At 29.0% G+C, this 17,233-nt stretch overlaps 2 protein-coding genes across 3 annotated transcripts in view; one reads left to right on the forward strand and one right to left on the reverse strand.

Moving 5' to 3' along the window:
* Nucleotides 1-2,641: 2,641 nt before the first annotated feature.
* On the forward strand, nt 2,642-13,288 carry LOC107446447 (Bcs1 chaperone). Its single transcript, XM_016061116.3, has 8 exons — nt 2,642-2,959; nt 3,047-3,407; nt 5,348-5,487; nt 6,397-6,591; nt 8,903-8,966; nt 9,858-10,027; nt 12,794-12,911; nt 13,000-13,288. The coding sequence occupies exons 2-8, from the start codon at nt 3,088-3,090 to the stop codon at nt 13,253-13,255; spliced, it is 1,263 nt and encodes a 420-aa protein (XP_015916602.1). The 5' UTR covers nt 2,642-2,959; nt 3,047-3,087; the 3' UTR covers nt 13,256-13,288.
* Nucleotides 13,289-13,532: 244 nt separating this feature from the next.
* The window catches only part of LOC107446446 (negative elongation factor complex member TH1), a 9,546-nt gene continuing 5,845 nt past the window's right edge, over nt 13,533-17,233 (reverse strand). For both annotated transcript variants that reach the window (XM_016061114.3, XM_016061115.3), the window contains exon 2: nt 13,533-15,547. In XM_016061114.3, the coding sequence (XP_015916600.1) occupies nt 13,729-15,498 (1,770 nt within the window). In that variant the 5' untranslated portion in view covers nt 15,499-15,547 and the 3' untranslated portion in view covers nt 13,533-13,728. The remainder of the gene's footprint in view (nt 15,548-17,233) is intronic.

Genomic DNA, 17,233 nt, shown 5'->3' on the forward strand with positions numbered 1-17,233 from the left:
GAGTTTGTAGACAATCTGCGTGGAAACGGTCGAGTTTAACCAACGTTTCTTAACGAAATGCCGCGTGTCTGCTCTCGTCTGGGCGCACGCATCCAGGTGTAGTCGCGTCGTCCGAGTTTGAAAAACCCCGCAGTCGCGCGCAATTGATGATAGTTCCACACCAGATGTAATGAGCGCTAACGTCGTCGAATTAACGACGGCCTTGGCTCATAAGCCTTGTCGGGGCCTGCTGCCTGCTTCTGTTTACTGAAGTTTGGCGGGAGTAACCCCGAGAATACCCGGGATGATCCGAGTGCTTGTCTAGTGTTTCCTCGCGCTCGGCTCCAAACGGGAAAGCAAGATGTTTTCGTTCCAGCAAGAGTATGGATGGATTTTTTAGCATTTATACCCGAGAAATTCGCGGCGAGGATTGTGGATTACGTATAATCGTTTTTCTGATTAGTTTTTTTGACACCTATTCGACTTTTTTGGTTTGTATTCGAAAATGATATTTTGGAATCAGCTGCGTGCCCCCCCTGCAACAGTCTCGCTCCCCCCTAGGGGGGCGCGCCCCACAGTTTGGAACACACTGGAATACTAAATTAGATAGTTCTATGGAAAAGAGTTAGAGTTATTATAAATTCGGAACTTTTCCCGTCTAGACTTTGTGTAACCATCTATCCGGTACTTTCCTTTCTGAATGGTCAGGCGCCTTTCAATGAGGAAGTAGATTCACCCAACTTTTACACACACATATATATAGTTCAATTAGTTAACAGTAACAAAGCCTCAAATTTACGAGTAAGCATCAAATTTATAATTGACATTCTTTCTATATTTTTTATATTATGTCCTGCTTGCATAATTTTAAAAAAAATTTGGAAAGTTCTTAATCATTACTTTGCATTATTTCTATTTCTAACTAAATATTTTTGCTACTGCTAAAGCTTAAAAGCTGTAAGCATGTAAATTACTAATATTATATTCAGATTTACTAGGATAAGTGCTTAAGCTTGAGTTTTCCGCAGTTTACCCAAGAAATGCAATCGCAACGTTAAGTCTCCAAATTTTCTATCAATCTGTTCTTCAATTTGTTGAATGTTTGACTGCATTTACTTAATCCTTTAGATATTGAAAAATAAATAGATATTATGTTAGTTTCCTTAACTATAATAATATTTTAAACTATTTGGTTTTACTTACGAGTTGAATACTCGTTCTCTGGGATAGTCCAGCCTTTAGGTCATTGCGATCATGTTCGGGAGGTCTTGAGTTCATCCCCGCCAGCCGACAACTTCCTGTGTACTAAATGGTGACTGGAGCAGGATAATTCGGTCTGGGTCACAGTCCTCCAAGCTCTTATGGATGGTGTTTTCATTATAAATGTAAACAATAACAATCCCGAGCTCGATACCTGCTCTAGTTCCGGTTAAAAAGTTTGCAGCTGCTTACTGCATGTTATTCTTCGAGGCGATATTTTCAAACAGATAATTTTTGTTCTCGTCAAAAGAAGTAAACTAGATGATTTCTGATCCCCGCCAGCCGACTACTCCCTGAGTTACTAAATGGTGACTGAAGCAAGATAATTCGGTCTGGGTCACAGTCCTCCAAGCCTCTGGGGAAACTGGACAGGAGATTGGTCATGTTCTGGTTCCGCGGTCAAAATAACAATCTGCGGATGGATGGGGTGGCGTGTAAATGTACCTTTCGTGAAAATGGGATTTGACGTATGTATGTGTTTCAGCATCATCCTCAAGTATTTTTACCAGACCGTCACTATTAGTTGCTAATTACTAACTGCTAGTTACCAATTCCGAAATTGACCAAATATCGAGGCAATTGAACACATGAGGACGGTCAACGGATGGTGTTTTCAGTACAAATGTAAACAATAACAGTCTCGAGATGTATGCCTGCTCTAGTTCCGGTTAGAAAGTTTGCAGCTGCTTACTACACGTTATTTTGCGAGTCGATATTTTCAAGAGGATAATTTTGTTCTCAATAAAAGAAATAAATTAGAAAATTTCTGAGCTCAAATCTGCCGTATTTCATAAGATATTAATGTTATTATGTAATTCTGGTGAGTTTGAAGTGAAAATTTGTTTTAGTTATTGTTAAAAATTATATTGTTAAAAAAGGTGACATGGTTGCTAGATTTTGAATAACTCGCTTTTTTGGCAGTCTTGATTTGGCCTCTTTCCATTTGTTTATTACTGTTTGTTCGTGTTGCAATCTGTGTACCATCCTACGTTAGTGTTAGCATATTGTTCGAGGAGCAAGATTAAGTTTATACATTAGAATTCAGGTTTAAATTTGAAAGTTGGCATATATTATTGACTAGGTTAGAAGTGTTTTACAACGATTTTTTTTTCATATGTTAGGTTTACATATTTATTATTGATCAAACCAGATGTTTCTACTACTTAACACTACTATTACTACACAACAAGAGCCACTTCGAGTTTTAGAATTCATTGTAAACTAAGTAATAAGTAATAAAATAGTACCACGTTTGCAAGAATCTTCAAACACAATGATCACGTTGTGAGCCAAATGACTTTGAAATACACCGGAAACAGTAACCCGGAAGTATAAGCGGTATACAGCTCGCAGCGCTCCCTATTGTCGAAAACACCAGCCATGCTGTGCTGTTTACTGGCTAGAAATAGGCAGCTATTGTCACCCGGAAGCTCTTTAAATCCCAACAAACAATCATGCTGCTTCTAGTGGTTTCGGTTTTTTGAAAATTTATCTCTCATTCATTAAAATAAATGTATTTTATAGTATTTTTTTGTGACTGGAATAACTCTATTTTGTTTTTATAACATAATAATAATCAATTCATTGAGCTGTTTCTAAAGTCTTTATTTTATATATTTCTATTAGAAGTGAAAACCTTGATATAAATTTATTTTAATATCTGAATCACAAATATGAACTTCATAGGATCTGTGCATTAAACCTGTTATTATTTAAACATGTTAGTATACATTTCTTTTTTTCGTTGAACTACTTTTTTTTTTTTTAATTGAGCAGTGAGAAAGTAATGGATGCTCTTATTTTTTAGATCAATTGGTTACTTAACTGAAACGTTGATATTTATCAACTATGCCTCTAGCTGATTTCATTGCTTCTCTGCAAAATAATCCATATTTTGGAGCCGGTTTTGGACTTGTTGGTCTCGGTGCTGGATTAGCAGCACTGCGGAAAGCATCTATGTATGGTATGATGTTTTTTCGACGACATTACATGATTACATTAGAAGTTCCATGCAGGGATAAAAGTTATCAATGGATTTTGCAGTATATCACAAATCAAGCAAGGAATACTCAACATCTAAGTGTTGAGACAAGTTATAAGCAGACTGATACTGGAAAAATATCAACTTCTTTTGAATTTGTGCCAAGTGTTGGAACTCATTATTTTTTGTAAAACTGTATTTTATTATTTTTTTGTTAAATTTTCGATGATTAACAAATAAAAATGTTTTACTTGGTAATCATTGAAATTTTAAAAAGCTTATATTAATTATTTCTTACAGTTCTATAACATATATTTTTTTTAATGATAATTACTTATTAATATAGTTACTTGCTTAAATAACATAAATATATATTACAGGAGTTAGATTACAATTTATTTTGCACGATCAATTATATTGAAATTACTTTTTTAATGTGTTATTATTAATACAAAATTTCTGTTAACTTAAAATAAATGCTGATTTCATTTTAAAATATCCATTATGTTGAAAATTGGTTTTCTAACCTTCAGAACAATCTAAAAGATTAAAAAATAGTTCAAAAACCTCAAAGAAAAAATATGTTCAATGCCTTTAAAACTAGAATTTTAAGCCTTTTTTTAAAATTTATTTTTTAAACCAACAAACATTGCATAGTGAAACAAGGTAAAGTTAATTCATTGTAATAACTGAATACTTTTTTCATGATGCAATAATTGTATCTTTATAATGATAATATTTAAATCTAGATTTTATTTTATTACCAAATAAAATAATGTGCAAGTTTTTAAGGTGATAATTAATAAAGTTTATTTATTTGAATTACTTGAAAATGTTGGAATCAAACTCTAGGGTTTGATTTGTAGGTGCATCAATATGTGGGTATATAAGGTATTGTATAATACAACAGCGACATCGATAGAGTTACAGGTTTGTGGGGTTCGGCTTCCTATGAAATAATAAGAAAATTCACAGTTAAAGATAAGCAAATATCCTCCATTTAATTGAAAACAAAAACAATATTATTTGACAAAAACTGGATGTCATAGTAAATTATGCTTCATCTAATTTTCTGGAAAATTTGTAGCACAAGATATTTTTTTTCTTATTTTACTTGTTATTTCCTATTGTCTATGTAAATAATTCCTTTTGCTAGAAAGTTTAGGTCTATCTGCTTCAATGAAACAAGAAATAGTGCATTTCATAAGGAGGGGTATTCTCTCACCGATCTGAGCCAATGTTGAGCCACACTTCTACTTGAAATAGTTTAACATCACAATCATTGTCGCCAGCGTAGTTCCAGACGGTCGGTGATAGCGATTCTATCTACTAATATTTCTTTTGGTTAATTTTATTTTGAAAAAGTGAAGGGCGTATATATATTAAACTTTGGTGATAATAATAAAATATGAATAATATGAAGCTGAATATTAAATATTAATAGTTTGTCAAGAACTCTTAACTTAATGTTTTATGAAGAATTAATTAATAAAAATTAGAGACTGCTTCATGTTCTTAAAATTCTATGATTTGTAAAAAAAAAATTTTGTATTTAAATTGAAGAGGAAAATACTAGCCTTAAAATTAATGTCGAAATTTCTGAGCTCAGGAAAAACATTATCAATAATTTAACTAAAATTTTTTTTTTGTAATTAATTATTAGTTATTTATAAAATAAATTTATGCATCAGTAACTAACTAATAGTTATTTCAATTAACTATTATTTTAATTACAGTTGTACTTATAATACCTTAAATAACAGAAAATTTTCATATACACTGATATTTTAACTTTCGTATTAACCTTTTGCTTTTGTCTGGCTCAGCAGGTGTCATAAGGTTTATTAATACTTTATGATTTTTTGCACATGACTTAAAACACTGTTTTTGCCAATATTGTAAGAATTAAAATATTTAACTATTTTTGCAAAATAACAGCAGTAAACACATATAAATTTATTGAATTTTTAAGAACACCAGGCTGTAATGTCACTGAGGAAGAAGGAGAAAAACATTTAAATAATTATTTTTTTTAAATTTGCCATTATTTTGCTAAGTAGTTAGATTTTATGAATTTATTGTGTTTTATTGAGTCATACTTACAAAATAGGCTTGCATTTTTTTTAGTTATAAAGGCACATGGATCAAAGTTGATAGAACACGAGAACAGCAAACTCTAGATTTACATTTAGGAATACCATGGGAATCTGTTAAGCTAACAGCATTAGGAAGGAAAAAGGACACATTTTTTGAATTGTTGTTAGAAGGTAAAATAATTTATTAAAATTTTGTAATTTTGATTGTTTTAAAGTTTATATAAGCTTATTATTACCTTTAAAATATTCATATATATTAATCAAGGCTGAATAAATTGTATTTATTCGAATCATGGATATTTTTTTTGTATAAATAGCTTGTGTATATAGCATATTGCTTGCATAATATACTTTCTTGTGTAGAATAGCTTACATAGTATATATTTATGACTTTAAAAGACTATAAAAAATGACTTTGTTGGAGTCTCCTACAAAGTAAAATACATATTCGAATTTCAGCATATATCTGAAAGCAATCTCTTAATATATCTCATTTTCAAATTAAAACAGAAGAAACAACAACCCATTCAACTACCCCCCCCCCAAAAAAAAAAGATTGCGAACTATTATTATTACTCAATGGTACCAAACAGACCAAGCAAGCATGTTGAATCAAATCAATGTTGCAGTAGTACTGAAATACAAAAGAAATTTTTTGTATCTTTTTTTTTTTAAATGGTTAAAACTTTAACTACTTTTTCAATTTAACTTCATAATATAGATACAGAGAAATTTAGATAAATTTTCTTCTCAAAGTTATTGATTTCAATTCTATTTCTGTCTTATTGGCAGGATATCCTTGCAGTATTATCAAAGTTTTGAAATTATGAATTGAAAAAAGTGACTAGATTGAGTTTTAAGACACAGGGAATGATATTTTCTTCAAATTATTGAAAAAATCGATGTAAGAAACTTTGAGTAAGAAAAAAAATTTAATGTTAAAATTGGTATTCGCGCCTAAGTTTTGAATTATAGAAAAAACAAATTAAAGACATATATATAGTTCTGTATGAGTAATAGAAATTTCACTGTATGTATGTGTTTTCTAGTTTCAGAAATCAATATTATTTTTATAAATAGCCAGGAAGCACTATTTGAAGCAAGAAGAAGGAAAGACAGTTATTTTTCAAGGTATGGGCTCTGAGTGGAGACAATTTGGACATCCTCGAAAACGCAGACCCTTATCATCGGTTATTTTGGATGAAGGCGTTGCTGAACGAATATGCAATGATGTAAAAGAATTTATCAATACTCCATCTTGGTACATAGATAGAGGTAAAACGGCACTTTAAAATACAACCATTATATGGTAATGAAATTGTTTGTAGCATTATTTAAAATATTATTCAATGTGGCATGCCATTTATTATCATTTATCCTGATTTTTAAGTTGTTTTTTCAAGCCCCCCAATAATTTAATGAAACTCAGGGAGTCATTTTAAACATAAGTAATAAAGTCAACTATTTGTTGATCATGAAATATTGATGATCAACGATTTGTTGATCTCTCAATTTATCCCTTTCATCAACTATTTTTAATATATCTTATATACAATTTTGCAGCTTCTTTCATCGTATTTTCTTCACATATAAAGTTTTTTTTAAAAAAGAAATAATACCTTAAATTACATAAAAATAAGAGGAAATTTAAGATAATTTATTCGAGAATATTTCTTTTCGAAATATATCACAATGAAAACATTTAAATAATATAAAGTTACAACTCAAAAGGTTCCATCATCTGTATTAGATTTAATAATATTACCTGTATTATACAGAGTCCATTCTGTCATGTATTCTACTTCATCCTCATCTGCAGAGTCCCATATAAGATAATCTTCGGCCACATAAAAAAGAATTTCAAATTCCACACTTTTCTTTAAAGATTTTACATTAACATTTGAATCTGCATTTTGCCATGCTTCGAATCTCTTTTGAAACATAATGTTTACTGGAGTAAAGTGTATATTTCCTGTATTTGTAAGAGTTTTCCTCCTTCCATTAACCACTTGTTACAAGATGATTGAATATTATTTTTAAAAGGTTTATTTAATGGTGTGCCTTAATATTTTATTTAATATCGAGGTTAACATATACAATGAGTCAACTTAGATACCAGGAAATACAGTACTTTACTTTCTTTTTGTTGCTAAAGTTTTGGAAGATCATGTATTAAAGCCCTTAACTTAAATGCCTGAGATAATTTAGGCTAAGTTAACTCAGCTTTAGATAGTTGTTAAGTTAAGGGGTTAAAATTAGGACAAGTTTAAACACAAGTTTCTTTTTGATAGATACTGATACTGAAAGTTATTTTCTCATCTTACTATTCAATTATTTGTCAATAATTTTTTTATTGTGTGAACTTTGTTTACTTACAATATTCAACATAAAAAAAATGATAAATAATCATTGTTATTTAAATGTAGTTCTTATAAATCAATGTAAATTTAAAAAAGAATAATGTTATCCATTAATTTATTGCTTTTAGTACAAGCTTTATATTGCATAAAATTGTGCTATTGTGGAATCTTCTGACCATGATATTAAAAATTTTGATATAAAGAAATTTTTTGTACTTTAGTAGTGAGAAAGAATACTTATTCCGCAAGATCCCTGTGAGATTTTAACTTTTTGAAGTGATATCTTTGACTTTTTGTTGTTTAATATATGTGCATTTTAGAGTTTATAGTTTGAAAAATATTTGTTGAAAATTAAATTGCTTAAATATTTATATTCACAATAATTAATTAAATATAATATTAAGAAATAAATATCCATGTAAAATTTAATCTTATTTGTTATTGTCAAATATATGCTTCTCAAGTTTTATTTTCAAACCACCTTTCTATGTTTCTTTCTTTAAAAAAGAAAATGCAACTTACTGATATTTAAAATAGAATATTTATTCATATTAATGGATACAGAAGTAAATCTTAGGTTTCCATTACAATTTATTAAATAACAGAAGATGGATAGTATTAATTGGTATAGAAAAATGGATGTAAACAAATTGCATAAATAAGAATAATCTGTGTTTTGTTGCTTAAATGAACAAAAAATATGGTAAATCATTCATTTATATTTTGGACGTAAAATAAATATAATTAAAAAAAAAATCTATGCTTATTTCATTTTGTCACTTAATATAAACTGATATATGTTTCTATAAATTTAAATAAGTTCTAAATAATTTCTCACAATTCATATTTTTGTTAAGAAAAATAAATTCAAGCATTGTAGATAATTTGATATTGTGCTTGATTTACATAGACTAATGAATTTTGGAAAAATAATTATAACAGTTTTGTATTAAAAAATTCTTATTTAAATATTTGTTATTTATATATATTTTTTTAAAAGCTTATTTTTTAACTTTCTAAAGAGAAATATATAGAAAATATTACAATTTGTCTTCAAAATTGAAATATTTAATGTAGTTGCTGAAATATTTAATGTAGTTGCTTGTTGTTATTATTTTTATTGCCTTATATTTTATTAAATTTGTTATTTCATTGCATAATTTTTCATGTATCTGTATTATGAAATTCAAATCCTGATTTCTGAGATTGTATGATACTTTTTTTAGGTATACCATACCGAAGAGGTTATTTATTGTACGGTCCTCCAGGTTGTGGGAAAAGTAGTTTTATGTTAGTATACATTAAATAAACATTTTAATATTATTATGAATAAAATAATTTTAATATATTTATTAAATTATATTGTTAATAAAAAGTTTTTTGAATAATATATATATNATATATATATATATATAAATTGAATTAGCCCCTTGCTTGTATTATAAATTTGCTTATATTTTTATAACTTGCATGTGATTTTAGATATAATTTAGAATTTTTTTTCAATGATGTGTTTTTTGTGTATTCCAATTCCAGAAGGGAAAGCTTATTTAAAAAGGAAAAATAACTGAGAAATTCACAACAGAATGTTATATGTTGTTCTATAAAAACATTCATCATAAATTTTAATAAAATAAGAAATTATAAAATTTTCATATCTTGAGAAGGAAACTTAAAACATATCATACTACATAGAAGGCTGAAGAATCAAAAGTTTTTTACTCAGAGCTTGCACCATTTCTTCCAATTTTGTTTTATAATGAAAGATTATGTTTTTTTATTCTAAGTTGAATATTATGTTTCATTGGGATTTTAAAATGTAATGTACAATAATATTTCCCTATTATGTCATTGTGTGAATTTCAAACTACTACACAACACAAAAGCATTTGTTTTATTTTTCTAAATTCCGAATAAATGACATTTAAAGTAATATTGCAATTAAAACTATTCAGAAATATTGTTATTTAAGACAATCTACGATTCGGAAAATAATGCAACTTCTTAAAGTTTTATTACACTTTTTTTAACATGTATACAATAAACAAAACATATTGTTTACAATTCTAAACATATTCTATATCTATTTTTTAGCATTTATACATGTACTATATTTATTATATACTTTATTTTTTAGCATGAGTAAAGGATTTATTTACTTAAATATTATTTCTTTTATAGTACAGCATTAGCAGGAGAGCTTGAGTATTCCATTTGTATTTTAAATCTCAGTGAAAGAGGTTTGTCAGATGATCGGTTACAGCACTTGATGAGTGTTGCACCTCAGCAAAGTATAATTCTTCTTGAAGATATTGATGCTGCATTTGTCAACAGGGAGGAGTCACATGCAAGTAAGTTTTCCATACTTGTCTCTTCAATTTGTTACTTTGGAAGTTTAAATTTAAATTTCCTTTGACTTTTTATGAAGTACATCTCCGTGGTAGAATTTTTTTCGAGGTATCTGCGACAAAAGTCTCTAGCACTAATATCTTTCTGCAAGATACTTTTAATGATAAAAACATATATGTTACTAATTTAAAATAACAAAAGTGCTGTGTTTACAAAAAAAACTAAATAATTTTTTTAATTGAACATATAATAATTTTTTATTCTAATATTATGTGTGATATTCTCGCATTTTGTTGAGGAGGGACACACAAATTATTTACTTCTTTGCATTTTGTAGATAATAATGACAATAAAAAAATAGTTAAAAATCATAAAATTAGTCTAATGTCACTTAACGGGTTCTTCTACTGAGTTTTTTCGGAATGAATAGATTTATCAATATAAATGAATGTTATATATTTAAATAAAATTGAAATAAGAACTCTTCCTGAGAAATCTCATTTATTTTTTAAAAAGATCACTTAGTCGGTTCTTTCTCTAAGGTCTTCATATACATATATATGAGTTATTCTAATGTTAGAGTAATCAATGTAGAAGGAGAATTTTTTTTCTACCTAATTAAATAGCAGTAGTGTATTTGAGAAAAAATTATAAATATGTATGTAATTCAATCTATAAGACGTTTGGATTATAAAATAATTTTGCCAATTTATGAGCGAGAATATTATCTTGTCAACCATTAGCAAACATATTGTTTGTGAGAATAAAATAAGAAGTTATAAATTAAAATAAATTTATGTATTACGATATTATTTGGAACATCAAGAAAAGTGTTAAAAATGACTAATCATCTTTCATGGTTACTGCGGCAGAATATCAAAAATTTCGAATGACATCATCAGATGACAAATTTCAAATACTTTACTCAAGTGTATACCTTAAAATACTTTTATACAAAGTTTCATTTGACTCTTGCTTTCGGTATGCTTGCCAGACAGTCACATATTGCCAAAGTTATTTTATAATCACTGTGTAAAGTATCTAAATATAAGTTATTATAATCAGATTTTTAAAGTTAATCAGTGTGACTAAAGCACAAATACTGACACATAATTTGTACTTTATGTTGTTATTAACATTGGTTTACCTTATTCACACATAGTACAAAGTTTAAATGATGGGTCATGAACCTTTTTCTAAGTAAATAGAATTCTCATCAGAACATAATTCCCAAATAAAGTTTGATATTATTTAAGTGTAAATTTTGTTTGGTTTATACCTGCTGTTTGATTTGAAGTTTCTGATATATCTGCTTCATTAAAAAAATTTTTTTTTTTCAGATTGAATAAAATGTATTATGAAAAAAAATTTTTTTTATGCAGATTTTAGTATTTAGATTAGATTCAAAAAGTACCAATCTGAGTTATTCATATCAATCTAAGCAGTATCTCCTTGTAAACTATTATTCAGCATGTATAACTTTAAATATTTTATGTTTTTGGATTTTTAAAATAGAGCATATATTCAAAAGATGAGATGTCTCGCACATCAGGGGCTAATTTAAGTAAAATTTCACTTGGATATTCTAAACAGATATCACTCTCATGCTAAATGTGTTAAAGTGATAGTTTTGTTGCAATTTTTTGTTTGTTTGTAAAATAGAACAACGTTTACATAATAGATTAAATTTAAGCAAATTTATTTAAAATAATAATTCAATTTTTTATAGAGCTAATATTTTCTTGTCATTTTTTAAAAAAAATTTGCTGCTCATATAACTGTAGAATTAACTACTTTTACCTACCTAATTAAACATAGGTGTGAATAATTTTTATGAGTTTTATGTAATTACAACTGAGGATAAGTTACACATTACCTACAAAAAAATATTTAACGTGAACATAATTTATTTAAGATAAAGCCCACTCAGGTGGTAAATATGTAAAAAATATAGTTAACCGCCACCCTGAGGTATTCTTTTTCCCCTGTCAGATTAAGTTTATAGCACTGGTTGATTTCTTTACCTTGAGTCAAAGCACACAAATATATTCTGACGTCCCAGTTTATGAAAATTGTTGAAACGTAATGATGTGTACCTATATTATGACATAACCATCAATAAACAAGGGAGAACCAAATATCTTTGGTTGTCTATTACTAGTAGATTTTTATCTATCCCTTATTTAACAGTATTTATCTGCAATATTTATCACATTTTTTGAATATTATACTTTTGTTTTGTAAGGTTTTTAATTCCGATTATTATTAAAATTTTAAAGCTTTGAACCCTTCCTTTTCGCTTCCGTGAAAATGACGGGGTGGGGTTTCGTCCACTATTTCTCAGACTGGATTGTTCAGTAGTAACGCGCCAATAAGAATAAAACTAAATCAATTCTTTTGCCCGGAAAACATTTTATTTCTCATTTTACACGCCAGATAGCAGTACCAGGATATTTTAAAGGTAATTGTAGATAGTTAGTTTATTTTAAACTAGATGTCAACAATAATCAAATATGTGTATAAAAAAATAGGCATTTTTAAAACCGTTTTCTTGAAAATTAACCGATCGTTAAGGGGTTAATCTAACAATGTTCTTGCATTCCCGTAAAGTAATTACATGATTGTTTTCCCAATTGAATCTAAAACTAAATCTGCAGCAGAATCAAATCTGTGTTAATACAATAAAATTTTTTGGAGTCAAATTGAATAGTATTTAATTTTTATGTTACATTCAAATAAAATTAATTATAATATTTAAACTTTTACAGCTAAAGTTGCTTATGATGGACTGAACCAAGTAACCTTCAGCGGTCTACTTAACATGTTAGATGGAGTTGTATCTACGGAAGCACGCATTTTATTTATGACAACCAATTATAAAGAAAGGTATTTAAAGATTCCTTTTTCATCAAAAACTTTAAACATAATCTATAAGTTTATTCGTATGAATAATTTTATTCGTGTATATTATCAGATTAGATGCTGCTTTGATAAGACCAGGAAGAGTTGATGTTAAAGAGGAAATTGGATATGCAACATCTCATCAGTTGAAGTTAATGTATAAAAAATTTTACCGTGAAAGTGGCGAAAGTGATGCAGAAAATTTTGCAAATGCTGTAACACACGTTAAAAACAATGTCAGCATGGCTGAAATTCAAGGGCATTTTATGTGTTTTAAAAATGATCCAAAAGGTGTAATAGATAACGTTAATTTATTAGGGAAATCGTGATATATTTTTAGAAAATAAAGCTGTTTTAAAATATGTGTTTCTAAAAGTTATTTTTTGCATGAAATCACCTTTAGAAAAAGAAAATTTATAATTGTGTGCAAAATTTTTTCAATTTGCTCAAGTAACTTTTGTAACATAGTAAAATACGCAAAAAGTAAAATTAACATGTGGTCCAAACTTTGGACCGCTCTCTTGATCAAACTATTGTTACCCAGATTGCTGTTACCTCCTATAGGAGTTAAAGAACTCTTGATAAGAAAACAGCATAGTCTTAATGTTTAATATAGAAAATGTTTTATTATAGTTATTTTCTAATATTAAAAAAGAAATACACATTTGATAAATATTAATTTGCATTTACATATGACCATGACAAATGAAATTCGATAACCAGAAAACTAACAAATAAACATAATTCTTTTCAGAATATTTAGACATGTTTTATAAAAGAAAAAAAAAATAAACAGACATAGCTAATTAGCTCCCAAGTAATTTGATTTACAGAGTATAATAAATTCAGATATGGGATCATTTTCACCCTCATTCCGCATATTACCAGTGATTTCTTCATTCTCAACTAAAGGAAGAAACAAGTTCACAAATTCTGCAGTATATGGTGGTGCTATAATATCAAGAACTTCAGTTACAAAGTAACGGATAAGAGATATATCTGTATCTTGGCGCTGCCAGCAGGCTTTAATGTAATTAACAACAGAAACAGCACAACCACGACTGAGCAAGTGAACCATTCTGTCCAAAAGCATTTTCTTCATTTCAAGCTGCACTAAAACATCTAAATCCTCTTGAGGTGATTCAAATAATCGAATCAAAAGTTCTAAAACTTTCTGATGAAGAGTATTATGACAAGTAGCAACTTCATCTAACAAAGCTAAATGTAAAGGAGTATGTTCAGTTGACAGTTTGAAATAGCTTTTTTCAGACACTGTGAAATCCACCCACCGGACAACACCTAAAGCAACCACTGGGAAACGAATGCACTGATATAAAGTATTCAATTCAGGAATAAGTTCTGAAGATCCTTTCTTTTCATTACAAATCATATGAACTTTCTCAACTGCCTGTGTTGTAGTTTTTAACTCTTCTCTATTTACACTCTTTCTCATTCCCTTTTTAAAAGTTTCATGCACACTGACCGCATAGGCTAGTAAGAAAATATATTTTGGTTTATGTTCTGGATTTATTTTTGTTCCAGGCTTGAACAAAGAATCCATCAGCAAATCTAAGAATTGTGGTACTCTTATTAATTCTACAGGAGGTGGTTCAGCTGCAACTTGGTACATTTTGTAAAGCACGGTAATATCCGCAGGATTTAATGCGTTTTTACAGAGCATTGCAGATAATGCTCCACACGCTCTAGGAACAGTGGCAGCTCCAGTCAATGCCATGGTGATAGGAGTTGCATTATGTTCTGTTCCTTGTACATATGCACTTGTTTCTTGAGAAAGACGTTTTATATTTGACCCTCCTCTGGGTTCTTGAGATAAAAGATGAAGAAGAGCTTGGCTATATAAGTATGTATGTTCTCCATGACACACCATCCTGGTAAATTCATGAAGATTCTTCTGAAGCTCTTCTTCCCCACCTTCAAGAAAATTTGACACTGAAGTTTTAAGAATTCTAGAAAATACTTCCAGTTGTTGGGAGGCTGTTGAGATACTTGTTATTTCACCCTGATAACCAGCATCTGATATTAGTTTAATAGTAAAGTTTAACATCAGACAGTCAGGATAATCTTCTGCTAACTTATAAATCAGTGACCTCCATGTGTGGTGCTCAATCATCTCAGTCAGCCATCCTGGCGTTTCTCCTTCTTCAGTGAAAATGGAATCTGCTTTTTTGGGATCGAAATGCCTGATGATAACTTCTCTAAGATGATCTTCCACAAGAGCTTGAACCTCTGATATTTTCATACCCGCCATAATTAACCACTCAGCCAAAAGATTAGCTGTTTGTGCAATAGCATGGTAGTTCTCTGAAAGAAGATCTATAACTTGCTCAGGATTTCCTCCACTCTGAAAATATCTTTTCAACTGCGTAAAAATTTCAGGTTCCATTATAAAATCTTGGCTGCTAAACTTCTCCAAACATTCAGCCTGGATCATAGCATTTCTAGCTTCTTGATCTTCTGCAGAGGGGGAGTCTGGGTCATGATCTATGGCAGTATCATCATACCACCCTCTATCTGTGTCTAAATCATCATCATATTCATCATCCATCATCATGATGCTAATGATATACGAGAAAACTTTCAGAAATGTACTTCTAGTTTACCTGTAAACATAAAAATTTAATATTAACTATATGCAAGTTTGGCAAGTTGTTAAGATATCAAAAACCTATGAGAAAAATCTAAAAAGAGTAGCATTTATGTAGCTATAGGTATAAATATTATTATTCATATATACATTGATTGATTATTCATGTAATTGTAACAGTACCCTTTAATATATTTCATTGGTGTAAAATGCAAAAAATAATATGCTGTTTTGTGGCTGCCATTTTTGATAAATAATACACAACAAGATAACTGCTAAGACCACCTGTTTTAACTAGAAAATAAACCATATAAGATAGTAATTTCACAAAAAGAGTGAATACAATTTTCAAACAGAAAAAGATAAGAAATTGATAAATTTATTGTATTCTTTGAAAAGAAACTTACTTAGACTATGAATGTGTCTTTTTTAAATAATTAATGCTTAAGGGAACTTTTCCACTTTCCTTATTACAAGGCAACATGCACAACTGATTATCAATACTAAGTAATCTATATTTCAAAAATTTTTTGGCTATAAATTATGTCCACTTAGGATGAGAATCTTTGAGGTCATATCAAACTTTCTTCAAAGTGTTATAAATTTTTTTTTTTGTGTGTGTGATATAACACTAAAAGAAATAACAGATTAAATTAATTGATTGAGACTTTCTCGAACATTTTTGATGATTGAATTTCGGTTGCTATATTGGAAGGAACAGTTCTGGGCAAATGTTCAAATGAGACTTCATACATAGATCTAATTAAAAGGTCACTGTAATGACGGGTTGTACTAAAAGGCTTAAACTGTATAATTTCTATTTTAATATAGTTACTGTTGACTGTGCATTAATATTTATACATAAATGTTTCATTGGTGTATCTTTAGCACATTTCATACAATAGTATTCTAAACTAATGTTTTTACTTTACCATAAAAATTCGACACGTTTTATAACTCTGTTACTAACATACTACGTCAAGGGTCTGTTTAGAAGAAATTTAGGTCCTTTAACCAGGGTTCCCACTCAATTTCAGGAAAAAAATTCCCTGACTTTTCCAGGTATTCCAGGTAAATTTCAATGAAAATCCATACCATATTTTATCTATACTACGAAATTTTTCATCAGAAAATTTGGATTCTTTTATTTGCTATGCCAAGTATTAGATTTTTTGTGTAAAATAAATATCATAATATGAGGAAGGAAGCATTTCAGTATGTCTAAAATGTAAAATTTTTTCAACAAATAACTGTAATAGATGTTATAATTATTTAACTCGAATCTCAATAACTGAGTATTTTAAGACTGGTTTTTTTCCAGGTATAATAAAGGAATTTTCCAGGTTTTTGTAAGAAAATTGCAACTTTCCCTGACTATTCCCTGATTTTTGGAGTTGAAATAAAATTCCCTGACAATTCCAGGTTTTCCCCGTTCTCCCTGACCAGTGGGAACCCTGTTTAACAGACCTTTCACAAAATATCTTTTCATAAAAACGGACCCTTCACAAAATGATTTTTCTTTTAATCGGACCCTTCACAAATTTGTTTATCTTTATTATTATTTTGTTAATCGAATAAACCCTTTCCAGGGCAGAAAACAAGAAAGATGGATGTAAACGAATTAAGTTTTGTCTTCGGCAGACGATTCTTCCATTATTCGTCCGAAATTAATATTCTGCGTTCAGCAGTATAGGCTAAATAC

This window comes from Parasteatoda tepidariorum, chromosome 2 (genome assembly GCF_043381705.1).
Source record: "Parasteatoda tepidariorum isolate YZ-2023 chromosome 2, CAS_Ptep_4.0, whole genome shotgun sequence".
NCBI classification, from domain to species: Eukaryota; Metazoa; Arthropoda; class Arachnida; order Araneae; family Theridiidae; genus Parasteatoda; species Parasteatoda tepidariorum.

Bases quoted from the DNA above. Each gene is read 5' to 3' on its own strand.
- LOC107446447 (XM_016061116.3), top strand. From the start codon at position 3,088: ATGCCTCTAGCTGATTTCATTGCTTCTCTGCAAAATAATCCATATTTT. The intron at 3,408-5,347 runs GTAAAACTGTAT...CATTTTTTTTAG, and splicing joins GTTGGAACTCATTATTTTTT to TTATAAAGGCACATGGATCA. The intron at 12,912-12,999 runs GTATTTAAAGAT...GTATATTATCAG, and splicing joins ACAACCAATTATAAAGAAAG to ATTAGATGCTGCTTTGATAA.